The 23,045-nt window shown below is 36.0% G+C and overlaps 1 protein-coding gene across 4 annotated transcripts in view; it reads left to right on the forward strand.

Annotated features, from left to right (window-relative positions):
• Akap11 (A-kinase anchoring protein 11) overlaps positions 1-23,045 on the forward strand; it is a 59,434-nt gene that overhangs the window by 16,909 nt on the left and 19,480 nt on the right. For all 4 annotated transcript variants that reach the window (XM_004640262.2, XM_023700130.1, XM_023700131.1 and 1 more), the window contains exons 3-8: positions 2,567-2,683; positions 5,419-5,466; positions 7,206-7,340; positions 8,950-9,214; positions 9,787-14,248; positions 22,171-22,326. In XM_004640262.2, the coding sequence (XP_004640319.1) occupies positions 2,567-2,683; positions 5,419-5,466; positions 7,206-7,340; positions 8,950-9,214; positions 9,787-14,248; positions 22,171-22,326 (5,183 nt within the window). The remainder of the gene's footprint in view (positions 1-2,566; positions 2,684-5,418; positions 5,467-7,205; positions 7,341-8,949; positions 9,215-9,786; positions 14,249-22,170; positions 22,327-23,045) is intronic.

A 23,045-nucleotide genomic window follows, 5' to 3' on the forward strand; every position in this document is an offset into this window, starting at 1 on the left:
GCGTTCAGAGAGGCTGAGGCAGGAGGGTTCCTGTGAGTTTGAGACCAGCCTGGACAACATACTGAGTTCAAGGCCAGCCCAAACTACATAGAAAACCTCTCAATCAGATTTGAATCTTGTAGCTTTTTTATTTCATTGATTAAAAGAATGCAGGCAATGGAATTGATAATGTTTGAAATCAGGCATACACCTCTACATGAAATTGCTATTAATATCTGGCCTAAATCTTTAGGCATATCTTTGAATTTTATGTGCCTTGATATATAAGATAGGTTAACTTCTTCAACTGTGGCCATGTAGTAATGATATTTATGTTTAGTGGTTAGATTCCTTTAAAACTAAGGGTGTCTAGATTCTCAGGTTGTCTGGTCTGGCTTGAAACCATACTTTAACGTGGTCATTTATGGTATAGGGGAAGGAGATAACCTAGAAGGCTGAAGTGCACCGTGCAAGTACTTCACAGACTTTTTCAATACTGACAGTCAATCACTAGATAAGATGTCCAGCTTACTGCCAGTTTGTTCTTTTTCACTGCTATGCGTTCTGACAGAAAGATTTCTCCCAAAACTGAAATGGATTCACACAAACAGATTTTACACATGCAGTCCCACTATCAAAATATAGGAAGCAGTTCTTCTATCAAAATTACAGGATGCATTAAGGGAACCTTGAGAAAAAAATGTCATCTTTTATGTCATCCATACATAGATTTTTCTGATTGTCTCAAATTTCCTGATAACTTTTTGTCTCTCATCTAGGGTCCACTGAAGGTTCATATGTTGTAGTTAGTATTTATTTTTTTTGCTGTCCTTCATTCTAGACCTTTATGGTTTAGATTCTTTTTCCATGACAGAAAATCTTTGGAAAAGTCTAGGCTAGTTGTCCTGTAGAATGTCCCTATCTTCTATGCTCATATGGTTTTCTCTGTAATTAGTTTCAGCAGGAACACCTCAAAGATGATTCTGCATTCATTTCATGCTTTACTAGGTGGCCAAGACTATAGCCATCAGATATCTCCCAATAAATTCACATAGTTCCTTTGTAGTTATAAGGTTAATAAAACCTATTAGATGATAGTAGATAATGAGTATACTGTTCCCTAATAGCTTTTAACCTGTTAGATTTAGGATACATTGATGATTCTTTCCTAAATCTGTAATTATGTTTGGAATTACAAATGCGAGTTTCTAATTTAGTCATTCTGTTCTTATTTGTCAGCTAGTGTTTATGGGTAGAGTGCTCCATGATTAAACTGAGCAGTTATAATCCATTTCCATTTTTATTCTTTTTGATGTCTGAGGGTCTTAGAATTGGCCAGGAGCAATTCCTTCAAGCCGGCTCTTTTGAAATGACCCAGTTGTCTTTGAGCACTTCTTTGTGTTCTGGTAAATGTATAAATACTAGATTAACTCTGTATTTTCTCATCTCAGTTCTGGAAACAGTCATGTTTCTGAAGCACTTTAGCTCATTGTATTTAGAAACCAGACTCTGGATATTGGGAATGTTCATTGCTACTGAAGATCATTGCTTCCAGTACTTCTCAGTGAAAGAATATATTTAGAGGATTTTATTATGGATTCATATTGGTAGATTGAATTCAAATTTAATGTTACATTTTTCCCTTGAATTCTTTCATTTCTTATATCTTTAAAGCAAAGGTTTATACTAGTTTATTAAAGTTATAAACTCTGTTGACTTCATATAATATTAGAAGTTCTGAAGGCTGAGAAAATGAGTGAAATGTACTTTGATGTACATAATTTGGCTTAATGAATAAGAAAGACAAATATATATGAAAATAATAATTATAAAATGTTATGATTTAAATTAAATGATCTTAATGTGCAAGCAATATGGCAAGAACTTTGAGAGTATTTTATTATGACTAAGGGATGGGAACAACCTTCAGGTCTTGGGTTGGGTAGGTTTTCTACAAGGGTGGACTATGGAGTAACAAGATTTCTGATAAACGAGCACATTATCAAATCAAAGGAGAGACTAGGAAGTTAATATTCAGCTATGATACTCATTTTCTTTGTGTGAATTATTCTTCTACTCCTTGATCCTTGTGCCAACTCCCCTCCCCAAATCGGTTCACCCCAAAAAACCTTATTTTGAATCTTTTTCTGCCTCTAACTTTGTTGAGTAATCACTATTGTTAGTTTCACTATAGCTCCCACCTTGTTTCACTCATTATATAAAGTTGTTCCTTCTGTTCTGTCATTGACTTGGAAATCAGATATGCAATCTGTTAGTTTTAGCTTAAAGTAAGAATAAGGAAACCTATGGCTTCCTGTGTGGTGTTCCACTGAGCTAAGTGCCTAGCCTCTGGTATAGTCATGTGTTCTGGACACAAGGAACTCTTATTTAGCCTTTTCACTTGGGTGGAACTTTTGTTCTTGGTTGAATTAAGTTCTTCAAGCAATGTGAAAAGATTGAATGAATAACAGTTGGAAAATTGGTAGCTTTTCATCCAAAACTAAAATACCTGCAGGATCTCTTATTTTGTCTTAGAATTAAATTAATTAATTAAATAAATTAAGAATGTATTTTTCATCCCCTGCAGAGCTTCAGTGAAGATGTATTCCAGTCTGTAAAGTCTTTATTACAGAGTGAAAAGGAACTATGCAGTGTATCAGGAGAGGACTGTTTGAAGCAGGATGAACATGCAAAATTAACTGAGGTTTGACATATTACTTTCTAAATCCTTTTTGTACTAAAGCATAGGGTATTTTAATATATCTATGTAGGATATATGTTTAAATACTGGCTAACATAATTGTCCTAATACAATGAACACATTATATGTATAAATGTTACTGTTTATTGAAAATATAGCACTCTTCACTCTTCTACTCTGAAACATAAAAGAGCACATTACCTGTATTGATTTTTTTTTCTGTATTCATTTTTTGAGTTACTAGTCTTCATGGCTGTTTTAATACTTCAAAAAGAAAGGGTAGTTATAAATTTACCTTTGATATTAAGATGTATCCCCTGTTACTTGAGGATAAGACATACAACATGCTCAGCTATTTCTCTGTTATATCTAGTGTTTGTAATCTTTCTTTAAATTTGTTACTATGAAAAAGAGTAACATTTAAAAAAAATAAAACATCAACAGTCATATGGTTTTGGGTCTTTGCAACTTAAAACTAACACATTAAGGTGATTTTTTTTTTTTTAAATGGGGTGTCTAATAGAAATCTTGATTCTTATTTTGGGGGATGATTTTCTTTCACATTCCTTGAGAAATTCTCCATTTGATTGTGTTTTGTAAAAAGATACTTTTGGGGCCTTGTTTTGCCACCTACACCTCTTTTTTTGCATCAGCTTGGTCTTGACTTTTATTTATGTATTTATTTGGTACAGGGTCTCATTGTGCAGCTTGGACTCATAGATGGAACCTGAACCTGGGTCTTTGTGCTTGCCAGGCAGGCACTTAGACCATCAAGCTATCTCCCCAGCCCCTTGATTTGCATTTTTTATGTTCTTCTTTAATTTTAGTAAAATTGAGCCATTCTTGATCTAATTATGTGTTGGCAAATGTTACAAGTCCCCTTAGTTCTGTTCTCAACAGTTTTGCATCTCACATCTCTCCAGCTGCTTGTATGTCTATCCAAGCTCACATTCACTGCTGAGGTCTTTCTTGATCAGTAGGCAATAGAATACTGTCCTGGTGTCTTTGGCACCCGATGGCAGTGTATTTTCTCTTTTATGTTAAGTAAAGGAAACTTGAAAGACTTCTACAGCAATTTTTGTTCCATTTTAGTTTATCGCAAAGTCTCTGAAGAAAAGAAAGAAATTTGTTCTTTGAAATAATGCACATTTCTTAGTGAGTGCTTATATGTATCATAGTGAGTTTTATTGCCCAAAATTTTATAGATGTGGAAGTAGTCTCCTAGAAGTTAACCTTTTACCTAGATGTCTAGAAGTTAACACTTCCTCAGAGTTAATAACTGATTAATCAGAATAAAAATTCCAGGGTAATTTAAAATTCTGCCTTGTTTCTCAATCAGAAAGAGATCAAAAGTGTATTCAGTATTGGTTTATATTTTGACTCTGATATTACTCCCCTCATTCCTGACAACTAATTATTTATGTTGCTGTCATTTCACTATTGTGTATTTCCAGCTATACTGCTTGCTTAATAGTTCACTATTCTGTCTTCAAGTGGAAAGAAATTCTATGATGATGAAGACATAAACTGTAAATTTTTTAAATAATATCATTTTCAGTTTGTGAAAGTAGTACATATTCTTTGTAGGGAAATTGGACATATGCAAGAGTCTAAAAATGTAATGTAACTGTGAATGTATATATAGTTGTGAATTAGGAATTAAAAGTATAGATGAAAAAAAATAAGGTCACATGTATAGTGTTACCTTGGTGCTTGTTAATTGGTTCCAGGAGGTGTGGCAAGAATCAAAAATAATGAGAATCATACAAATTGTTTTTCTGGAATGGGTAGCAAGTCACAAGGCATTTGACATCAAATTATAACTTGTGTGTCTAGAACCAAACAGATGACGAGTATCAGGACAAAATCGTGTATCAAATTGTGTACCAAATTGAGTACCAAAGCAGTTGCATTTCAAGGTGTGTTTGTGATTCCATCATTTAGAATTAATCACTGTTAATAGTTTTGAGTACTGTTTTCCAGACAAATGTTTTTAAAAATAAGGTTGAAATTGTGTGTATATTGTATGTTTTTCATGACATCCTTTTTTAGTTAATAATGTAACATTCCTCTTGCTATTAAATATTCCTTAGAAATTTAATTTCTATAAACTTCTGTGAATAAATTCTGTGAGAGTGTTAAAGGAAATAAATGGTAGTATCGTAGATAAAGAGAAAACAGCCTTGCAGCCTACTCAGAGAAGAGGTGGCATTTGATTTGATTTGAAAAATGAATAAAGGTAGGTATACATCCATGAAAGAGAGATCCAGATTGAGGGGCTCAACTTTGAGATCCGTAGGCAAAAATGTGCAGGGTATGTTCTAGAGTTGGAAAGGGCCCCTGTGTTTCAGTGACAGTGAGGGAAGGTTGAAGGCGTCCCAGTTAACAATTTCCCCTGGGAAACCTGGAGGTGTTTGCACAGGGTGGCGGCATGACAGTGGGATCACCTGGAAAAAGATTATAATAGTGCAGATTAAGAGGGGAGGCAGGAGAAAAGGAGAGAAGAACATGTATTTGAAATATATTTTAGAGTTAGAATTGCTAGTGAGAAAGATGCGAACTGCATTATAGAGCCAGATCTTGGTAGAAAACATTTCATCTTTGAGAATATTGTTTTGACTAACCTAGTCAGCATTTTAATGCCTTTTATGCTTTTCTTCTATCTCTCAGCTCTGGCAAAAATCTGAGACAAGACTTAAAAAGTCAAGTTAATTGAGTTTTATTCTTTTATTGTTCAGGTCACATTTCTGGGCTTTAATGAAGAAACAGATGCTGCCCATATACAGGTATAGTCATTTTATCAGATTGGAAAAGGCTACAAGAAATCTGGAGCAGATTTTTAAAAATTAATTTCATTGGCACACATATTCTCACATTCATGATAGGGAATTGCACCTGTACATATTGTATCTTGATTCTTTTTTTTTTTTTTTTTTCCCATTCTCCTCCTCTTCCAGGTGAGACCATGAAAAATGTACCTTAATGGCCCAAATTTACCATAAATTTTTCTGTTTTGTTTACAAAGTTTAAAGATGACATTTTGAAGTGAAAAGAGTATGCTTTGGACAGTTTCACTTTTTTTTTTTTTTGGTGGAACCGGGGATTGAACTCAGGCCCTTGCGCTTGCCACAGAAGCACTTATTCTACTGAGCCATCTCCCCGGCCCCGACATTTTCACTTTTAACATTTTTACTGAAAATCCTTGTTTTAGGAAGAATTACTAGGTTGGACCACCATTCATTTGTCTTAAGAAGGTTGCAAACCATAGGTTTTTTCTGCATTCTGTGCATCATACAGAATGTGATGTTTGTTTCTTTATATTGATGGTTTTCAAATTTGATTTCAGCAGTAAAAGCTCTTAGATTTTAGTTGGGGTAGAGTTAAATATTAAAGAAAAAATTTGTAAAGCATCATCATTACTCAGTGTAAAAATTTTAGCCTGATGATTGAGGCATTTAGAGGGACTATTTGAGATTAGAATTAACAAAGGAAGGCTTTACAGCTACATCAAGTATGGTTGAAAGTCCTGAAGGTATATTACTTGTATCCTGCTACTGCTTGAAAATTTGCTACATGTTACTTTTAGTGATGCGAAAGCATCTACTAGTAGAGGGAGACAAAACATTATTCTATTCTTTCTGAATACTGCACGTCAAGTGATTATAAATAAAAATACTATTATATATCTTGAGTACCTTAGCTGAAAGAGCTCAGATTGAGGAATCAAGAGGACATACTCTTTTTTTTTTTTTTTTTTTTTTTTTTTTTGGCAGAACCGGGGATTGAACTCAGATCCTTGCGTTTGCCAGTCAAGTGCTTATCCTACTGAGCCATCTCCCCGGCCCCTCAAGAGGACATACTCTTGAGAATACGTGGCTGGAAAAAGAAATGTTCCAAAGTATTTCTCTGATACTCTTTTTTAACTTACTTATAAAATCATGTTTATTTTACAAAGGTCAAGGACTTCAATAATTGTTTACCTGGAGAAAAATATTTATGTAAAAGCAGCAAACAGGAAAAGACAAAAGCTAGCTTCCTTTAACTTTAATTTATTTTTTTTTTTTTTTAGTTGAAGATAACAATACATTCAAAAGGAAAGGCAAGCCTAATTTTACAAAGTTAAAACTTAAGTTCTGAAAAAGTGTATTTGGTACCCAAGAATGAATGAAGACTGTGAACAAAATTTGAGTTAGACCTATGGTTGATGTTTGCTAAAAAATAAGTGAATGCATAGTTGACATAGATATATGAGGTAGCATGTTAAAATGCATTGTATAGCCTAATAGCAATACATTTGTAAGACTCAAGAATAGTAATATTAAATAATTTTTAGTATTTTTAATTTTTGAATTAGATGCTCTATGGATAATAGGCTGAGTCAGTTTTTTGTTTTTTTTTTTTTTTTTGTCTGAGTCATTTTATTGACCGTGAGACCTTAAAGATTTTTGGATAAAAACCACGTTGTAGGCACCTTAACAAAAGTATAATTTCACAGTATTGCTTACTGTTAACTATTTTAAATTAGGATTTAGCAGCAGTGTCTTTGGAACTTCCAGACCTTCTGAATTCACTCCACTTCTGCAGTCTAAATGAAAATGAAATCATTTGTATGAAGGACATAAACAAATCATCAGAGATCAATAATGGTCCTCTAAATCAGGTAATAATAAGTTTTTCAGGGCAAATTTTACAACATTTACTTGAGTATTTAACTTTTAAATGCTTGGGTGTTTTTCTTTTTTCTTTTATACTATCTTAAGTAAATAGGTTTCTTAAGAAATCTAGCTCATACAGTGTTGACATACCTGATGTAGAGAATTTTGGTCATAGCTTATATGTTAATTATTTGTCTCTGAATTTTTATAAGGGATATATAAGTACAAACTAATTTTTTTAATTCAAAATTTATTATTTCTAGATTTCCTTTCTACCTATATATAAGCCATCGAGGCTTTTCTGCTTGACGGTCAAATCCAAATTTAGTTAAGTATTGTATTGTATGTGGTAGAGCATGCACTTCAGCTCATTTCTGGTTAAAACTTTTCTAGGGGTAGTAGACATGATGAGATATTTTAACTTTATAAATAAAAATATTACCATTTCAGATAGGTGGGTAACTTCATACTATTCAGCTTACTGTGATTGATTTGTTGATAAAATATCAAAGAAAAATTCCTTGCTTTTTTTTTTTTTTTTTTAATCGTGGTGCTGGAGATTGAACCCAGGGCATTATATATGATAGGCAGTACTGTGTTTTAGGAGGTAAGATATTTACAAATGAAACATGTATTAAAATTTGTATTATTTATTCAGTGTATAATACTGCTGTGTTCTTTACAAAAATCTTTTGATAAGAAATAGAACTACTTGGCTCATTTATATGTATAGTTTTTATTTATATTTTTCATTCATATTTATTTTGCCTTATTTGCTAGGATGTAAGGGTGGCTAGCTATTGTATTTGTATTTTACTTTTCAAACTACATTATTGGGCTGAGGAGATAGCTTGGTAGTTTAAGCACCTGCCTGGCAAGTACAAGGATCTGGGTTTAATCCCAGGTACTGCATGCCGTGCTGGCCCTAGAATCCTGGGCGCAACTTGCTGGCCACTGAAACCAGGCATGGTGGCGCATGCCTATAAACCCAGCACTAGGGAGGCTGAGACAGGAGGATCACTGAATCTAAGCTACATAGTGAGATCCTGTACCAGATAAATAAATAAATGATTAAAAGATTTTTTAAAAATTTGTCAGTATTTGTGTTTTTAAAGATAATACTTTGGGGGAAAATCTCATGACTTAGAGTCTTAAAACTGTGAACAGTATTGAAAATTTTACTACAAGATATTTTAAAAAGGAGATAGTTCTCTTACTGTGATAGGAGGGAAGATGGGATCATCTGAAAGCCACAGGAAAATGAGATAAAAAATAAAGCAGAATCTATTTTCTGTTCTTGAGCCCTTTACAAGATAGTTGGTGAGATAGGTGAATGAAGAAAACATACTTGCCCAAGGAAATAAATAAATAAATAGATTCCATAACATTTAAAGAAATAGATCAGGTAGAATCTGAAGAGATGGGTAAGAAGAAAATGGAAAAAGAAGAGACTAAGAATTGGGAAATGTAGAGAAAGAATAAAGCGTTGCAAAACTGTGGAGCCTTTCAAAATGTATGCATTTTTGTTTTTCTCAATGTGTTATTTCAAGGCCTCTCTCAGATAAGTTTCATATTTAAAATTAAATTGTGTTTCTCATTTTTTTCTTTCCCAAGAGTCATCATTCTGGAATGCTTTGTGTTATGAGAGTATCACCGACATTACCGAGGCTCAGAGTTGATTTCATCTTTAGTCTCCTAAGTAAATATGCTACTGGTATAAGGTATACCCTGGACACATACTTGCATCAGAACCACCAGCTTGAGACCACTTACGAAGATGAGGATGATACTAACCAGTCTGTGTCTTCCATAGAGGACGACTTTGTTACTGCTTTTGAGCAGTTGGAGGAAGAGGAGGCTTCAAAGCCATATAATGATGGTTTGTTTTTGTTTTCTTTACTAGGGCCTTCCTCTAAAGATCTCCTGTTTTTGAAAAGTGGAAAGTTCACTTTTGAAAGTGATGAGGCATACTTGTTCCCTTGAAATTTATGTTGAAATATTACCTAGCATAAACATTTTAACCTTTTTTATGGTAGTAGAGTTTTCTTGTGATTTTTATCTTTCTCATGACCTGATTTTTAGTTTTACTTCTTCTGTTATTTAGGTGGTACTGTGCAAGCTTTGTTTGCTTTATCACATGGTGTTCACAATCTAGCAGGGCACATATTTCAGAAGAATTAGCTGCCAGAGTTACTACAATAGTGTTTCTGACATGCGTGACAACAAGTTAAGCATTCCAACACTAGGTGTCCCTAGATGTTGTGTAAAATGATATTATTTTAGTAAAAGATGTGTTTGTTTTTAAATGTAACTTGGGATGAATCTTTCTCTTAACAACATAGTATAGGAGATTTATTAACAATAAAGTTTTGATAATTAATTTATTCTGCTATTTAAATTTTTAAGAGTTTTGTTCTAGAATAACTTAACCATTTTAATCTTCTCCTATAGGAATAAATGTTACTACACTCTGGAACCAGTGTGACATGGCTTCTCAGACTATTTGTGGTTACCATTTGGAAACACATGATTTAAAGACTTTAGTCGGCTCTGGACAGCAGAAGACATTGGCTAAACCCTCATCTCCCTTAATAAATGTTCTTGGACATAAAGAACCACTTTCTGTGAAGACTTCAGTCACAACTTCAATTTCAGAGCCGTGGATCCAAAGGAGTTTCTATAGGTCATCTAATGCTTTGGGTAAAGGTGGTGATACACAGAAAACTGTTTGTTCTTCTCCTGCTTACTCCTCAGAATCAGAATGTTCAAGTCCAAGTCCTGTTATTTTCTTGGATGAAGAAGGATATCAGAAAAGTTTAAAAGCAAAACTTGAGCTGCCTAAAATTCCTGTGATGAAAGATGATGTAGAAGATTCAGACTCAGAAGTAAGTGAATTTTTTGATAGTTTTGATCAGTTTGATGAAGTAGAACAAACTTCAGAGACTTCCTGCGTGCTTATAAATGATCCTGTTCAAGGGAAGTCATCACGAAAGAAAGGGCACAAACATGAAAAATCTTGTATGAATCCTCAAAAATTCAAGTCTGATTGCCCGGCTCTTCCAGCTAATGTTAGAAAGCCAACTCCTCGTAAGCCAGAATCTCCATACAGCAACTTGTGTGATGGTCCAGATTCTCCTCGTCCAGTGAAGGCATCAGGGGATGACAGTGGTTTGTTTAGTCCTGTTCGGTCCTCTGCTTTTAGTCCTCTTGGAAGCTGTACTGCTGCTGAATGCTTTTGCCAAATAGATATTGGTGGAAATCAGACTCATGATTCTGTTTATTACACCTATGAAGATTATGCAAATAGTATTTCATGTGAAGTGCTAGAATCAGTTCTTCATAACCAACCAACTAATGAAATGTCAAACATTAATAGTGTTAAAAGAGGAGAAAATGAAACTGTTGCTTTTCAGCATGGAAACATTGATCAAAAAAATAAATCTAAAAGTAAATCTTTAATGATTAAAGATAGCATTCAGAAATTTGCTGCAGATCTGGTGGAAAAAAGTTTTGGTAGTGCATTTAAAGACTTACAGAAAGGAGTCTCTTCATGTACCAGTGCATTGTGCCACTTAGCCATAAAATTGACATCATCTATTTTTCAGATGGCATTTAATGAACTGAGAAGGCAGCATGCATTTTCACTAAAACAGCATGCCATTAGTGGCTTGGCTAATTTTTTGGTGAGTGAAGCCTTATCACATGCCTTAAAAGATTTACAGTATGTAAAGAAGCAAATATTTACAAATACAGTTGCTAGGTTTGCTGCAGATCTTGCTGAAGAACTTGTTTTTGAAGGTATCATGGAAGTGTGCCAATTTTCATATCCTTCAACACCTGCATCTCCACGGTGTCAGTCATTTGATTTTGATGATAAAGTAGTGAAGTCATATGCGAAAGATTTGTCTGAGTCTGTAATACAGGAAGCATTCATTGAGCTATCACAAGTTGATGTGCCCTTCACAACAAAGGCAGCAGTTAGTGTTTCTACAGATATCAAGGAAGTGAATACAGAAAGTGTACCACCGTCTATACAGACCTTCACATTTTCTCCTTCTTTTAATAATCAAGCAATTATGGGGACAAAACCAGTGCAGGAATATAAAAAGGAATACACCATGCAACAGGCCTTGTTTTGTACTTCAGGAATTGTCACTTCTATTCCAGTGCCCTTGGCAGGAAGTGTCCTTCTCCCATATCATATTTCTTCTACTGTATGTCAGACAAATTCTCATCTGTCATTTGATGACAGTAATTCAAATGGTGATTCTTTCCAGGCACATGCTATCACAAAAAACCAAGAAGAGGAAGTAGCTTGTCTCAGAAATATTTGTTTACCTTCAGAACACACTCTAGATAGCCAGAATGATTGCAAAACAACTAATAATGAAACTGAAATTCAAAGCTTTTCAAAATTAACAAGTGAAATTAGCAACTTTTCTGCAGCAATGGTGCAAACAATAGTAAATGAAACTTTGGAGTCAGTGACACCATTCAGAGTTACAAAAACAGCTAATGAACATACTGATTATTTAACTAAAACTATGAAGGGACATTCATCTCCTTCCTCTCTTCAAGTAACACCACAACAGGGGGAAGCTAACAATAAGGATATGTTTACTGAACTGTTATCTAAATCTGTTATTAAAGAATCAGTAGATACAAGCAAATTAATGATCTCAACTTCAGATACAAATACAGTACTTAAGGAAGACTTGCCTGTTGCTGCAGAGGAATCAAAGTTGACTTTGGAAAAGTTGCCAAAATTTCTTGATGCTCAAGATCACTTACCTTGCTGTTCACTTCCCACGAGAAAGGATTATGTTCCAGAATATAAAGATTTGGTGGATCGTGGAATTTCTTTAGCGATACCATCACCTTGTCCAATGGTGACAAGTCAGAAACCTGATCTGAAGGAACTTGCTAAGGATAAGCCATTGAAAAAGCATAATTTGAATGATACTGCACTTGAGCCCATATCTTTTGGACAGGAGAGCCCTTTTGGTCACTCACATACTTTCTCATCAACCGTGCTTACCTGTGTAGATGGTTTGCATGTGGAAGATAAACAGAAAATCAGAGACAGAAGTGTAATACCTGATACTCCTCCATCAACTCCTCTAGTTCCATCCCAGGCTAGTTCTGAATGGGATATCAAGAAATTAACCAAAAAACTCAAAGGGGAATTGGCCAAAGAATTTGCACCTGCTACACCACCGTCTACACCTCACAACTCATCTGTTGGTAATTTGTCTGAAAATGAACAGAACACTATAGAAAAGGAAGAGTTCATGTTGAAACTCATGAGGTCTCTTTCAGAAGAAGTTGAAAGTAGTGAAGGTGAAGAACATCCAGAAATGGATGTGAAGCCAGAACACTCAGGGAAGAAAGTGCAGTTTGCAGAAGCGTTAGCTACACACATAATTTCTTTTGCAACTGAAACAGCAGCCTCTCATTTAGATCACAAAATAATGGAAGAACCTGAGGTTCAAAAACCTTGCTTCAATGTGCAAAGTCAAAGAAGATTATTGCCTATTTTTTTAAGTCGATCTGTTGAAAATTTTCAGACAGGTAGTTTTGCCGGTGATATGGCAGCAGAAATCATTGCAGAAGCTGAGAAAATAGCAAAAGTTAGAAGTTCTGTACTTTGCAGGCAAAAGAAGAATCTTTGTTTTACTGATAGGGACCAAGATTATAGATCAGAAGAGAAGTTGGATATGGAGGTTGTGTATCCAGGAGAAGTGGATCCACTTACTCTTTCAGTACCACCAAGTTCTTGTATGTCAGGTCTGACATACAAGTATCCCAGCTGTGAGAGTGTGACAGATGAATATGCAGGTCATGTTATCCAAATACTAAAGCAGGAAGGTGGCAATGGTGAGTTAATAATGGATCAGTATGCCAGCAGACTTGCTTATCGGTCTGTTAAATCAGGTTTACAAGAAGCAGCTAAGACAGCCAAAATGCAGTGCAGCTCAAAAATGTCCCTTGTGCAAAGTACACAAGAGAGAATAAACAGTGAACTGTCCATGTTTTCAAATGAACACTGCCAAGAAGAAGGAAAAAAAAGTAAAAGAAAAGGAAATGGAGGTCACCTTTGTCAAAATCAAGCTTGTGAAAGGACAAAAGATAAGTGGAGAAATGAAGACTCTTATTTATATAGTTTTTCAGCCTCTCTTGCTCACTGCATAACAAGAGATGTTAAAAAAGAGCTGACAGCACCTAAAGTTGACTTGCCAAAATCCTTAACAGAGTCCTGCCTTTTTGAAAAATCTGGATATGTTGAAGATACTGAGTACCACATAGAACCTGAATTTCCTAAACCTCTTCAATCTTCCTCACAAAACCAAGGGTTTCACCACAGTACAGACAGCTTAAATGGGCATGGTTGTGGAGAGAATATTGTTCAAACTATAGAACAGTATGCTAAAAAAGTAGTGGATGACACTTTAGAGTTAGGTCTAGCATCTAAAGTTTTCCAAGCATCGGAGACCACAAAATCAGTGGATAGGATCACTTATGCAGACAAGTTGTCACGTCTTACAAATCAAAATTGTAGGTATTGTGATCTTAAGGAGCTCCATGATTGTACTGGAAATTCATCTCAGCACTTTTTCAAACAAGATTCATGTGTTAATAGTAAGCTTGTTAAAAATTTATACTTTAGCAACATCTATCAGAAATCTCGAATTTTTCACCTTGATGTCCCTCAAATTCATGTAAATCTTGATAACAAATCATTACTTGCTGAGAAGATAGTCGCTGAAGCCATTGAAAGAGCAGAGAGAGAGCTAAGCAATACCAGTTTGGCTGCTGATAGTGGAATTGGACAAGATGGCATTAGTTTTGCTGAGAGCCTTACTACAGAAATAATGACATCAGCCATGACGAATGTTGGACATGCTGTCTGCAGGTAATTTTCAAAATTTTGGATGGTCTTAATGATAAAATGAAAAGTTGAACTTGGTCATGTGTGTCTTTAAGTCCTGTTCACAAACACATAATTTTTAAAAAATACTAATGTTTTCCTACACTATTTGTCCATGGTTTCATATCCTACATATGATTTTCATGTGTTTTTGTCTCCCATTATCTTTTGAGTAAAAGTAATGCATTTTTATTTATTTTTGATACTGGGGATTGAACCCAGGACCTTTATACTAAATTGCATTGCAAGCCCTTGTCTATTTTGAGATGTAGTCTCACCAAGTTGCCCTAACGAGGCTTTTATGATCCTTTTACCTCAGCTTCCCAAAGTGCCCGGATTTACTAGCATGTACCACTATGCCTAACAACCTGAGAATTTTGTACAGCAAATGTATACTAGTATTAATTTTCTTTTCCTTTTTTTTTTTTTTTTGTGGCCAGCTCAGACTACCCTGGGGGTGGTATGGTGGGGCATGTGGTGCTGGGGGTCAAACTGTGGTCCCTGCGCATTTACTAAACTTGCTTAAGCAGACACTTTAGACCGCTGAGCTAACCTCACCAGCCCTAATTTTCTATTCTGAGATAAAATTTTTATAGTTTTTCCTGTTTACAAAGGTAAGTGTTCTTACAAAGAGCTTAGTATAATCCTGTTGCTCTGAGGAAGAAAGCAAACATGTACTTTCAGCAGTTCCACCACCTCTTTGTTCCATAGTAACGTGTTCTGCAGTTTTTGTTTCTTCTGCTGAATTAATTTTAACAACTTGGTTAACATTTTCATTTTTAACCTTTTTTCTTTTTCTTTTTTTTTTCAGAACTGGGGATTGAACTCAGGCCCTTGAGCTTGTGAAGCAAGCACTTATTCAACTGAGCTATCTCCCCAGCCCCTTTAACCTTTTTTCTATTTGAGAAAATATCAGGACTATCCCATGTTATTAGTCTGTAGATGGTTTGAGTTGAGGTAGATTTTAGTTGAGTCACATAATACCTCAGATTTTTGAATATTCAAAACTATGGGTAGGGGCGGGGAGTTGGCTCAGTGGAATAAGTATTTGCCTGGCAAGTGCAAGGTCCTGAGTTCAATCCCCGGTATCACCATACAAACAAACAAAAAACCTATGGATAATTTTCAGAACTCAAAACACCAGAATACTGATAAGAATACAGAATCAAAACTATGATAAAGCCTGCCACTTTTTAAAAAAGGCATCCTTAAATAGGGAGATGTCATTTGTCCAGAACTCTTGAATTCTTAGAATTCTCTTAGGATGAGAGGTGCTATGGGTTTGACTTAATTGGGAGGCTGCTGTTCCTGTAGGTCAGAGGCTGTAAGTTATGATCTCTGAGCTCATTTGTGGCCCACTCTTTGATTTTGTATGGCCTGCAAGCTAAGAATATTTTCTATACCATTTTAATGGCTGAGGAAATCAGATAACATTTGTCATACATGAGAATTATATGAAATTCAAACTTCCATCTTCATAGACTTTATTGGAATACGGCTATGTTCATTTATTTATATATTTTATGTGGCTGTGCTTGTGCTATGATGATAAAGGTGAATAGCTGGAAATACCTAGGTATTTACTATGTGGCCCTTTATAAAAAAGGTTTATGAATCTCTATCATATAAATAAACCCATGGTTTATTTATTAGTTGTGGTAATAAGTGATAGTAAGCTAGGTCCTTAAAAAAAAAAAAGCAATTTTCTTATACAGTGGCCTCAGGTTGTTTTATCCCCAATTCCTTTCCCAACATCAAAGCACAAAAACTCTCTGAAGTTTGTAAGACATCACTTCCAGAACCCAGCAAATACAGCTAATACTCTTGTTATTTATTCTTCAGTATACTCACTTTTTCTTGCTAGAGCTGTTTGGTAATAGATAATTACCCTTCAAGGTCTTGTGGTAAGCCAGCTTTTTTCCAGATTGGTATTTACAAAGAGTACCTTGCAATTTTTTTTCCTGTTTTATTTTTCTATTTTTTCCCGCATAGTGCTAGGGATAGAACTTAGGGTCATGTGCACAGGGCAAGCACTCATCACTGAACTATATCCCTGGCCCTTACTTTGTTTTGAGATAGACTCATTAAATTACCTGCACTAGTCTCAAACTTACGATCCTGTTGCCTCAGTCTCCGAAGGTGCTAAATTGCAGACATGTTGCACCACACTTGGCTTCTCTTAGTAATTGTTTAGTGCGATACGTGCTTGTATTAGCCAGCTTTCCTAGTGTTAGATGCAATGCCTGACATACACCGCTTGAGTGAAAGCAGGTTTACTGGGGCTCTCAGTGTCTTTCAGTGCATGGTCATCTAGTTGCAAGGTAGAAAAACCTTAATAGGAGACCGTGGTGGAACAGACTTACTTCATAGAGGGCAGGTAGCAGAGCAGAGTGCCTGAGAGGAAGGAGCCAGGGACCACAGACAGTGGTACCTAGGTTGATGAACTTAATTTGTTCTGTGACTTTGGAAAAAGAGGGCCACATTTGTACTTGGGTGGGAAAGATGGTCATGGGAGTGTTTATTACCTGATGCAGAGCTTGCAAGTAAATTACTGGCAAATGAAAGAGTTAGTGAACTGAGGTACCACTGTATAGTGCCATGCCTCTATGTCCCACTCAGACACCCAGACATGTGCTTTACTAATGTGCTGGGTATTTCTTTTTAATTTCATAGTATTTGTTGTAATACATAGTATTGTCTTCATGCTGGGTGTTTCTTAATCCAGTCAAGTAGACATACAAGGATTAATTATCAAAAGCAGTCCTTTTCAAATTCACACCCAAGCATATCTCCTTAAGCCATATTTATTCTTCAGATAAAGACAATAGTAAATTCATAATTTTCCCTAATACAATACAGCTATCCCATGTAGAACTGGAAGCGGAATTATCTATTTTTCAAAGTCTCAACAGTTCTAGCATTTTGCAAAACTTTCCTCTGAACTTCAAGGCAAACTCTTTGTAATTGTGAAACTGTAAAACTCAAAAACAAGTTATATAATTTCAAGATGACAGATTGAACATTTCCATTCCAAAAGAGAAGAATAAGGGGATAAAAAGAATCAGGTTGAAACAAGACTGAAAACCCAGCAGGGCAAATATTAAGTACTGTGTTTCCTTGTTTGGCATCTGGAGCACAACCTAGTGATGTGAGTTCCTTGGGGTCTGGGTGGTCTTGCCCCTTACAATTTATTGTCACTCATCTGACCTCTTTCATGGGATTCCTTTCTTGGCTGTAACTTTACTTGGTAGACATTCCATATCCCTTAAATCTCCAAACTCCTATTCTCTGGTCTCCATTGTACCTTTGTTTTATTTCCATGGCTTTATCCACTGTTCTGTTGGGCTTGCCTGGTCTTTTAGGCTTACCGTTTTATTTTATTTTATTTATTTTTTTTTGTTTTGTGCAGGGTCTCACTATGCAGCTTGGACTCGTAGTGATCCTCCTGTTTTCAGCCTCCACAGTGCTGGGATTATAGGTGTGCGTCACCACTCCCAGACTGTTGTGGCTCAGCTCACCCGGGGGCTGGGCCAGTGCAGCATGTGGTGCCTGGTATTGAAGTTGGTCTCTGCACTTGCCTGCATGCTTACTCCACTGAGCTATCTCGCTGGCCCTTAAGCTTACCTTTGAAATCTGGACGGAAGCCTTTCTTATCCCATAGCTCTTCTTGCATTTTTGCATGTGAATAAAACCAACATCATGTAAACAAGTCTGCTCTCAGTGGAAGCAATAGTCAGGCCCCCTTGGATCCTGGCCAAACTGCTATTGAGTGCCTGGATGGTTGATCACAGGCTCTTCTCAAGCAGGGGTCCCAGGGACTTCTCAAAAGATTGACATTTTTATATCCTTGAGTCTTTAATGTGTGAAGTCTTTGTTGATCCCTGAGATACCCTTAATCAGCATCTTTCTTCTTATTCCCAATACAAAGTACTTGATTTCTTTCATATGGTGCTGATCTTCTTGGCAGCCACACTTCCATTGGTTCCAGTTGTATAAGTTCCTCCTGGACCTAAATTTAATTTTTCCCAATTTTTCTGCTCTGCTTTTTCTCCAATTTGCATCATAAATCTGGCTAAATGTAGCCAGCAGTACCTGTGCCACAGCCTGAATGTTGGGCTGCCTTGACATTTTCTCCACCAGATTAATTAGTTACCATCCTTAATTTCATCTCCTTCGAAGTCTCAGGACAGGGCAAAATGCATCTCTAGCTGCATTTTCTGCCTAAGCGCTAACACATATGTCTTTTGTCCTAATTCCAGTAGAATCCTTGTTCCAAACTAAAATCTCTTGAGCCTGGCTTTTCCTCTGTTCATTCTTATCAGTATTCTCTGGTCTTTTGAGTTCTGACAGTTACCCTTTAGGCAATGTTTACTGCATTCTAAGGCTTGCCTTGCCCACATCTCCAAATCTTTCCAAACTCTTCTTGAAAAACAGTTCCATGGGGCTGGTGAGATGGCTCAGTGGTCTAAAGCACCTACTTAGAACAAGCTTAGCAAAGCAGAGGGACCGCGGTTCAATCCCCCAGCACCACATGCCAGCCAGCCCCGTCCCTGGTGGGCTGAGCTGGCCACACACATACATACACACACACACAAATAAATAAAATTTAAAAAAGAAAAACAGTTCCATATGGCTTCCTATCTATATGGTGAGGCACAATCACCAAAGTGACCCCACTTCTCACTTACCAGTTTTCTGTAACTGGAAAACAGCATTACTGTTATGTGGACACATTGCTTAATACCTTCAATTTAAAGGAGAAAAGGTATAATTTGGCTCACAGCCTCAGAAGATGCAGTCCATGGTTGGCTGGCTCCAAGGCTGTACAGGGAATAGTGCCAAAGAGCGAAGGTCCAGGGACTGTATTTAGTCGCCAAGGCCATGCCTCCATGATTTGCCAGGGTGCCCAAAAGAATACTAATTTGCTGAGTGTTTTTCTTTAAAAATTTTTTTACTGTTATTTTTTAAAGAGAATTGGGGCTGGGATATGGCTCAGTGGAATAAGCGCTTCCCTGGCAAATGCAAGGGCCTGAGTTCAATCCCTGGTTCTGCCAAAAAAAAAAAAAAAAAAAAGGCATAAAAATTGAAAGAATAACAGAATTTCACTAAACAAAATAATAGGAATTCAACAATGGTTGTTATATTTCATATGGTTGTCTTCAAATTAGTTATTCAGATTACCAGATATAAGCATGTAAAATTGGTCAAAAAAGCTATAGAAAGTTAAAAAGGAAAAAAGAAAAAAAATTAATTGCTCCTTTCAATAGAACAGTAGAAATCAGCAGCACAGTTATCCAGACTATTTTGTATATATTCATAAAAATGTATCCTTTTCTTTTTTCTTCTTTTCTGTCTTTTGTCATTTTCCTCATCCCAGTTTTTCCTTTGTTTTGACAGTTTCTTTCCTTCTCACACTGTCTATTGTACCTTTCACATTTTATTTACTATTTTAGGTTCTTACGTTGGCGAGACACTGCAATGTTTACACATGTGGGTCTGATTTTTTCACTTATGAGTATGGTTTCTAGCTGCATTCATTTACCTAAAAAAGCCTCTCATTTGCTAAGTGATTTTTTTTTTTTTGCTAAGTGTTTTTTAATCTAGTAAAGTTGACATATCGAGTTGACTTTGATATGTACAGTTTCACACTTTCTGAAGTGAAAATTGTCTTTCAGACTTAAAAGGAGATTAATTCAAATGGATTATTTTGTAAGATATTTGGATTATTTCACTAGTGTCCCTTTTCTCTTAAAAGGTTGGTTCATGAAACTAACCATAAATGGATTACAAAGTTGTATACATCAGGGTTGTAACTGAATGTCAAATGGAAAGCTGTATTATGATGTTTTTAAAGAGGAACAAAACATCTAGCTAAGCCAGTGATAGTAAACCTTCTAGAGATGAGTGCCCAAACTCCAACCCAAAACCTACTTGTGTATTGCAAGTGCCACACTGCAATTAAACCTGAAAACAGGTTTTAGTTTTTAAAAAAACCTCATATATTAATTCTTTTGTCTTAAAAACGTTTCATATGCATGCTGTAGGTTCACCACCAGTGATCAAGGTTATATTATAATCTGTTCTTTCCAAAATCTTCTAGTAGTCATTAAAAAGTCTGTGGACCATATCCTGTTGGTCATTTTCTGTACACTGTAGCACATGAGGAAAAGTGTTCAAAAAGAACAAAGTATTATTCAGCACTCATTGTAGTATGTCTGTCCTGAGACTGCCTTATATGATTCATGTTGGCATATCTTAAATACAAAACGAGAGTGCCTATAAAAGAAAGGCAATTTCAGAGCTAGTCTAGATACAGGGGGTGTAGATGAAATGAAAAGCAAAAATCTATGTTCTCTTGGAGCTTATATTAGAATAGAATAAGATAGACACTAGATATGTAAAACTGATTTGTGTGTTCCTTAATGCTAAGTGCCTTGCGAAAAATAAAACAAGGGATTTAGAGAATGCTAGTGATGGTAGAGTGTGGGTACAGTTTGTTGCAGGCTTGATTAGGCAGCAGTGGAGGCAATGCTGGCAAAGTATTGTTTGAGCCAAGAGCCAAAGGTGGTCATGTCAGAATCAAGAGGGAGACAGATTCCAGGTGAGGAGGTGGTTGCATATCTGTCAAACAATTGAGAGTACTGTACTGCTGTAGTGGAACCAACCAGGGGCAGTGGTAGGTGATAAGTTAGACGTTATCGATCAGGACCAGCCAGTGTGTTTTCAGAACTTGGTTTCTAATTCTAATTGGTGAGAAGCCATTGGAAGTTTTTGATTGGAAGACTTTAGAAACATTACTTTAAGTTACTTTGTTAAAAATAATATGCAAGGGGCCAGGGAGATGGCTCAGTGGAATAAGCACTTCCCTGGCAAGCGCAAGGGCCTGAGTTCAAACTCCAGTTCCACCAAAATAATAATAATAATAATAAAAAAAATAATAATAATATAATAATAATAAGCAAAAAGGGCATTTATGGTAGATGAGCAATGTGCTTTTCTGTGATAAAGGAATATATTTATAAATGTCTGTTCATTAGAGAAAGAGTGAAAAGAGATGTGATCCATGCTTAGAATCCTGAAGAGCTTAGGCTACTTTTGAATATAGGCCTGACTGACATTGCTGGAATTTCTGAACTACTTTTCTTGTTTTTTGTTCCTAATGCCAGGAAGAGCTCCTTTACTATAGATAAAAGTATTGTTTTATGAAGCAGATGATTAAACTTTGTGCTTAGCTACTTTTTTCTCATTGCTGGGACACACACTCAAAAGTAAGGAAGGAAATGTTTATTTAACTCACAGTTTGTGGAGGTTTCAAGCTATTACTCGGCTGGCTCCAAGGCAGAGTGGCACATGGCAGAGGGCAGCAGTTCATAGCAGCGGAAATCAGCAAAACAGCAAGAGCAAAAAGAGAAGCAGTGGCAGCAAGGAAGCCCCTCTCTCTTCCTTATATTGCATTCAGACTATCAGCCCCAGGGTGGGTATAGCACTCACATCCATAATTACTGCAGCTCTCATTCTCTGAATTCCAACATTGGATCATGAATTAATCACATAGTATAGAAGCCTGCCCCCAGCTTTGGGGCTTTGGGGAGACAAGCAGACACAAACCATAACACTTTGCAATAGTATTTCCTTAAAGTGTCTCGCTTGAAAGTATTTACTGTTTTAAATAGAATTTAATGACGCAGTAGGGGTAGAACTATAGTACACTCCTAGGTACCTTAGTTAGCTTTAAAATTAATATGGTCTGAGTATTAGCAGATACAGTGAAAGGTTTGAGAGACCACTGATCTAACTCTGAATTTAACTTTTGTCATCTTTATCATCAACTCACTTGTCAAATAATTTAGAACTTACGATGCTTCCAGTGTGGCTTATAAGTTTTTTTTTTTTTTTCTTTCTCATAGTTCAAAAGAAATAGAAGATGCTCAGTCAACTGAATCACTTGGTAGTCAGCAGATGAATCTCAGTATTGGTGAGGACAGCACTGGTAGCTGGTCCAATTTAAGTTTTGAAGATGAACATCAAGATGAAAGCAGCAGTTTTCATCACCTAAGTGAAAGGTAACTGTAGTTGTGTATATAATTCTGTAGTCTAGATCTTCAGACCTAAGAAGAGAGCTGTAAATTTACATTGAGTATTATTTAAAATAACTAAATTTGAAAATTGAAGTTATATTTTATTCTTAATGCATTTGTAATGGTTTGGATAGTTACTTAATGCATAATGCTATTAATTAGCTGAGCTAATTTTCTTTGAGTATACCAATAGTTGATTTGAGAAATAGTATAGTTTTTTCTTTGTTTGCTTTTACATCTTTTAAGCCTTTCCTGAACTTTTGTGGGTTTTTTTTTTTTTTTTGGGGGGGGGGCGGTACTGAGAATCAAGCTCACAACCTTGAGCTTGCCAGGCAGGCACTTTTCTGCTGAGCTATATCCCACGCCTTTTTCCTGAACTTTTCAGGAATGTGTTTTAGAAGCTTTAGAGAGGACTTCTTTTGTTTTCATTAGAGGATAGGCAAAAGAACAGGTGTCTATGACAGCAATTAAAATAGGCACGTGGTTCTTCTTGATAATAGTTTAAAATAGTATTTTTGGAGGGGAAGAAAACAGTCCTTGAATTATTGTTAGAAATAAATGATTTAAAAATTCATAGAGTCCTATCCCAGGTCCAGTGAGTGTGTGGGAGAGCTTCCAGCTACCCTGCGCCAGCAGGACCTACTACTGGTCCCAGCCCAGGTGCAGCGTGGGTGAGACCCTCTTCCACCCCCTTGGGACACCCA

Source organism: Octodon degus, unplaced genomic scaffold, assembly GCF_000260255.1.
Source record: "Octodon degus isolate 3935 unplaced genomic scaffold, OctDeg1.0 scaffold00122, whole genome shotgun sequence".
Taxonomy (NCBI): Eukaryota; Metazoa; Chordata; class Mammalia; order Rodentia; family Octodontidae; genus Octodon; species Octodon degus.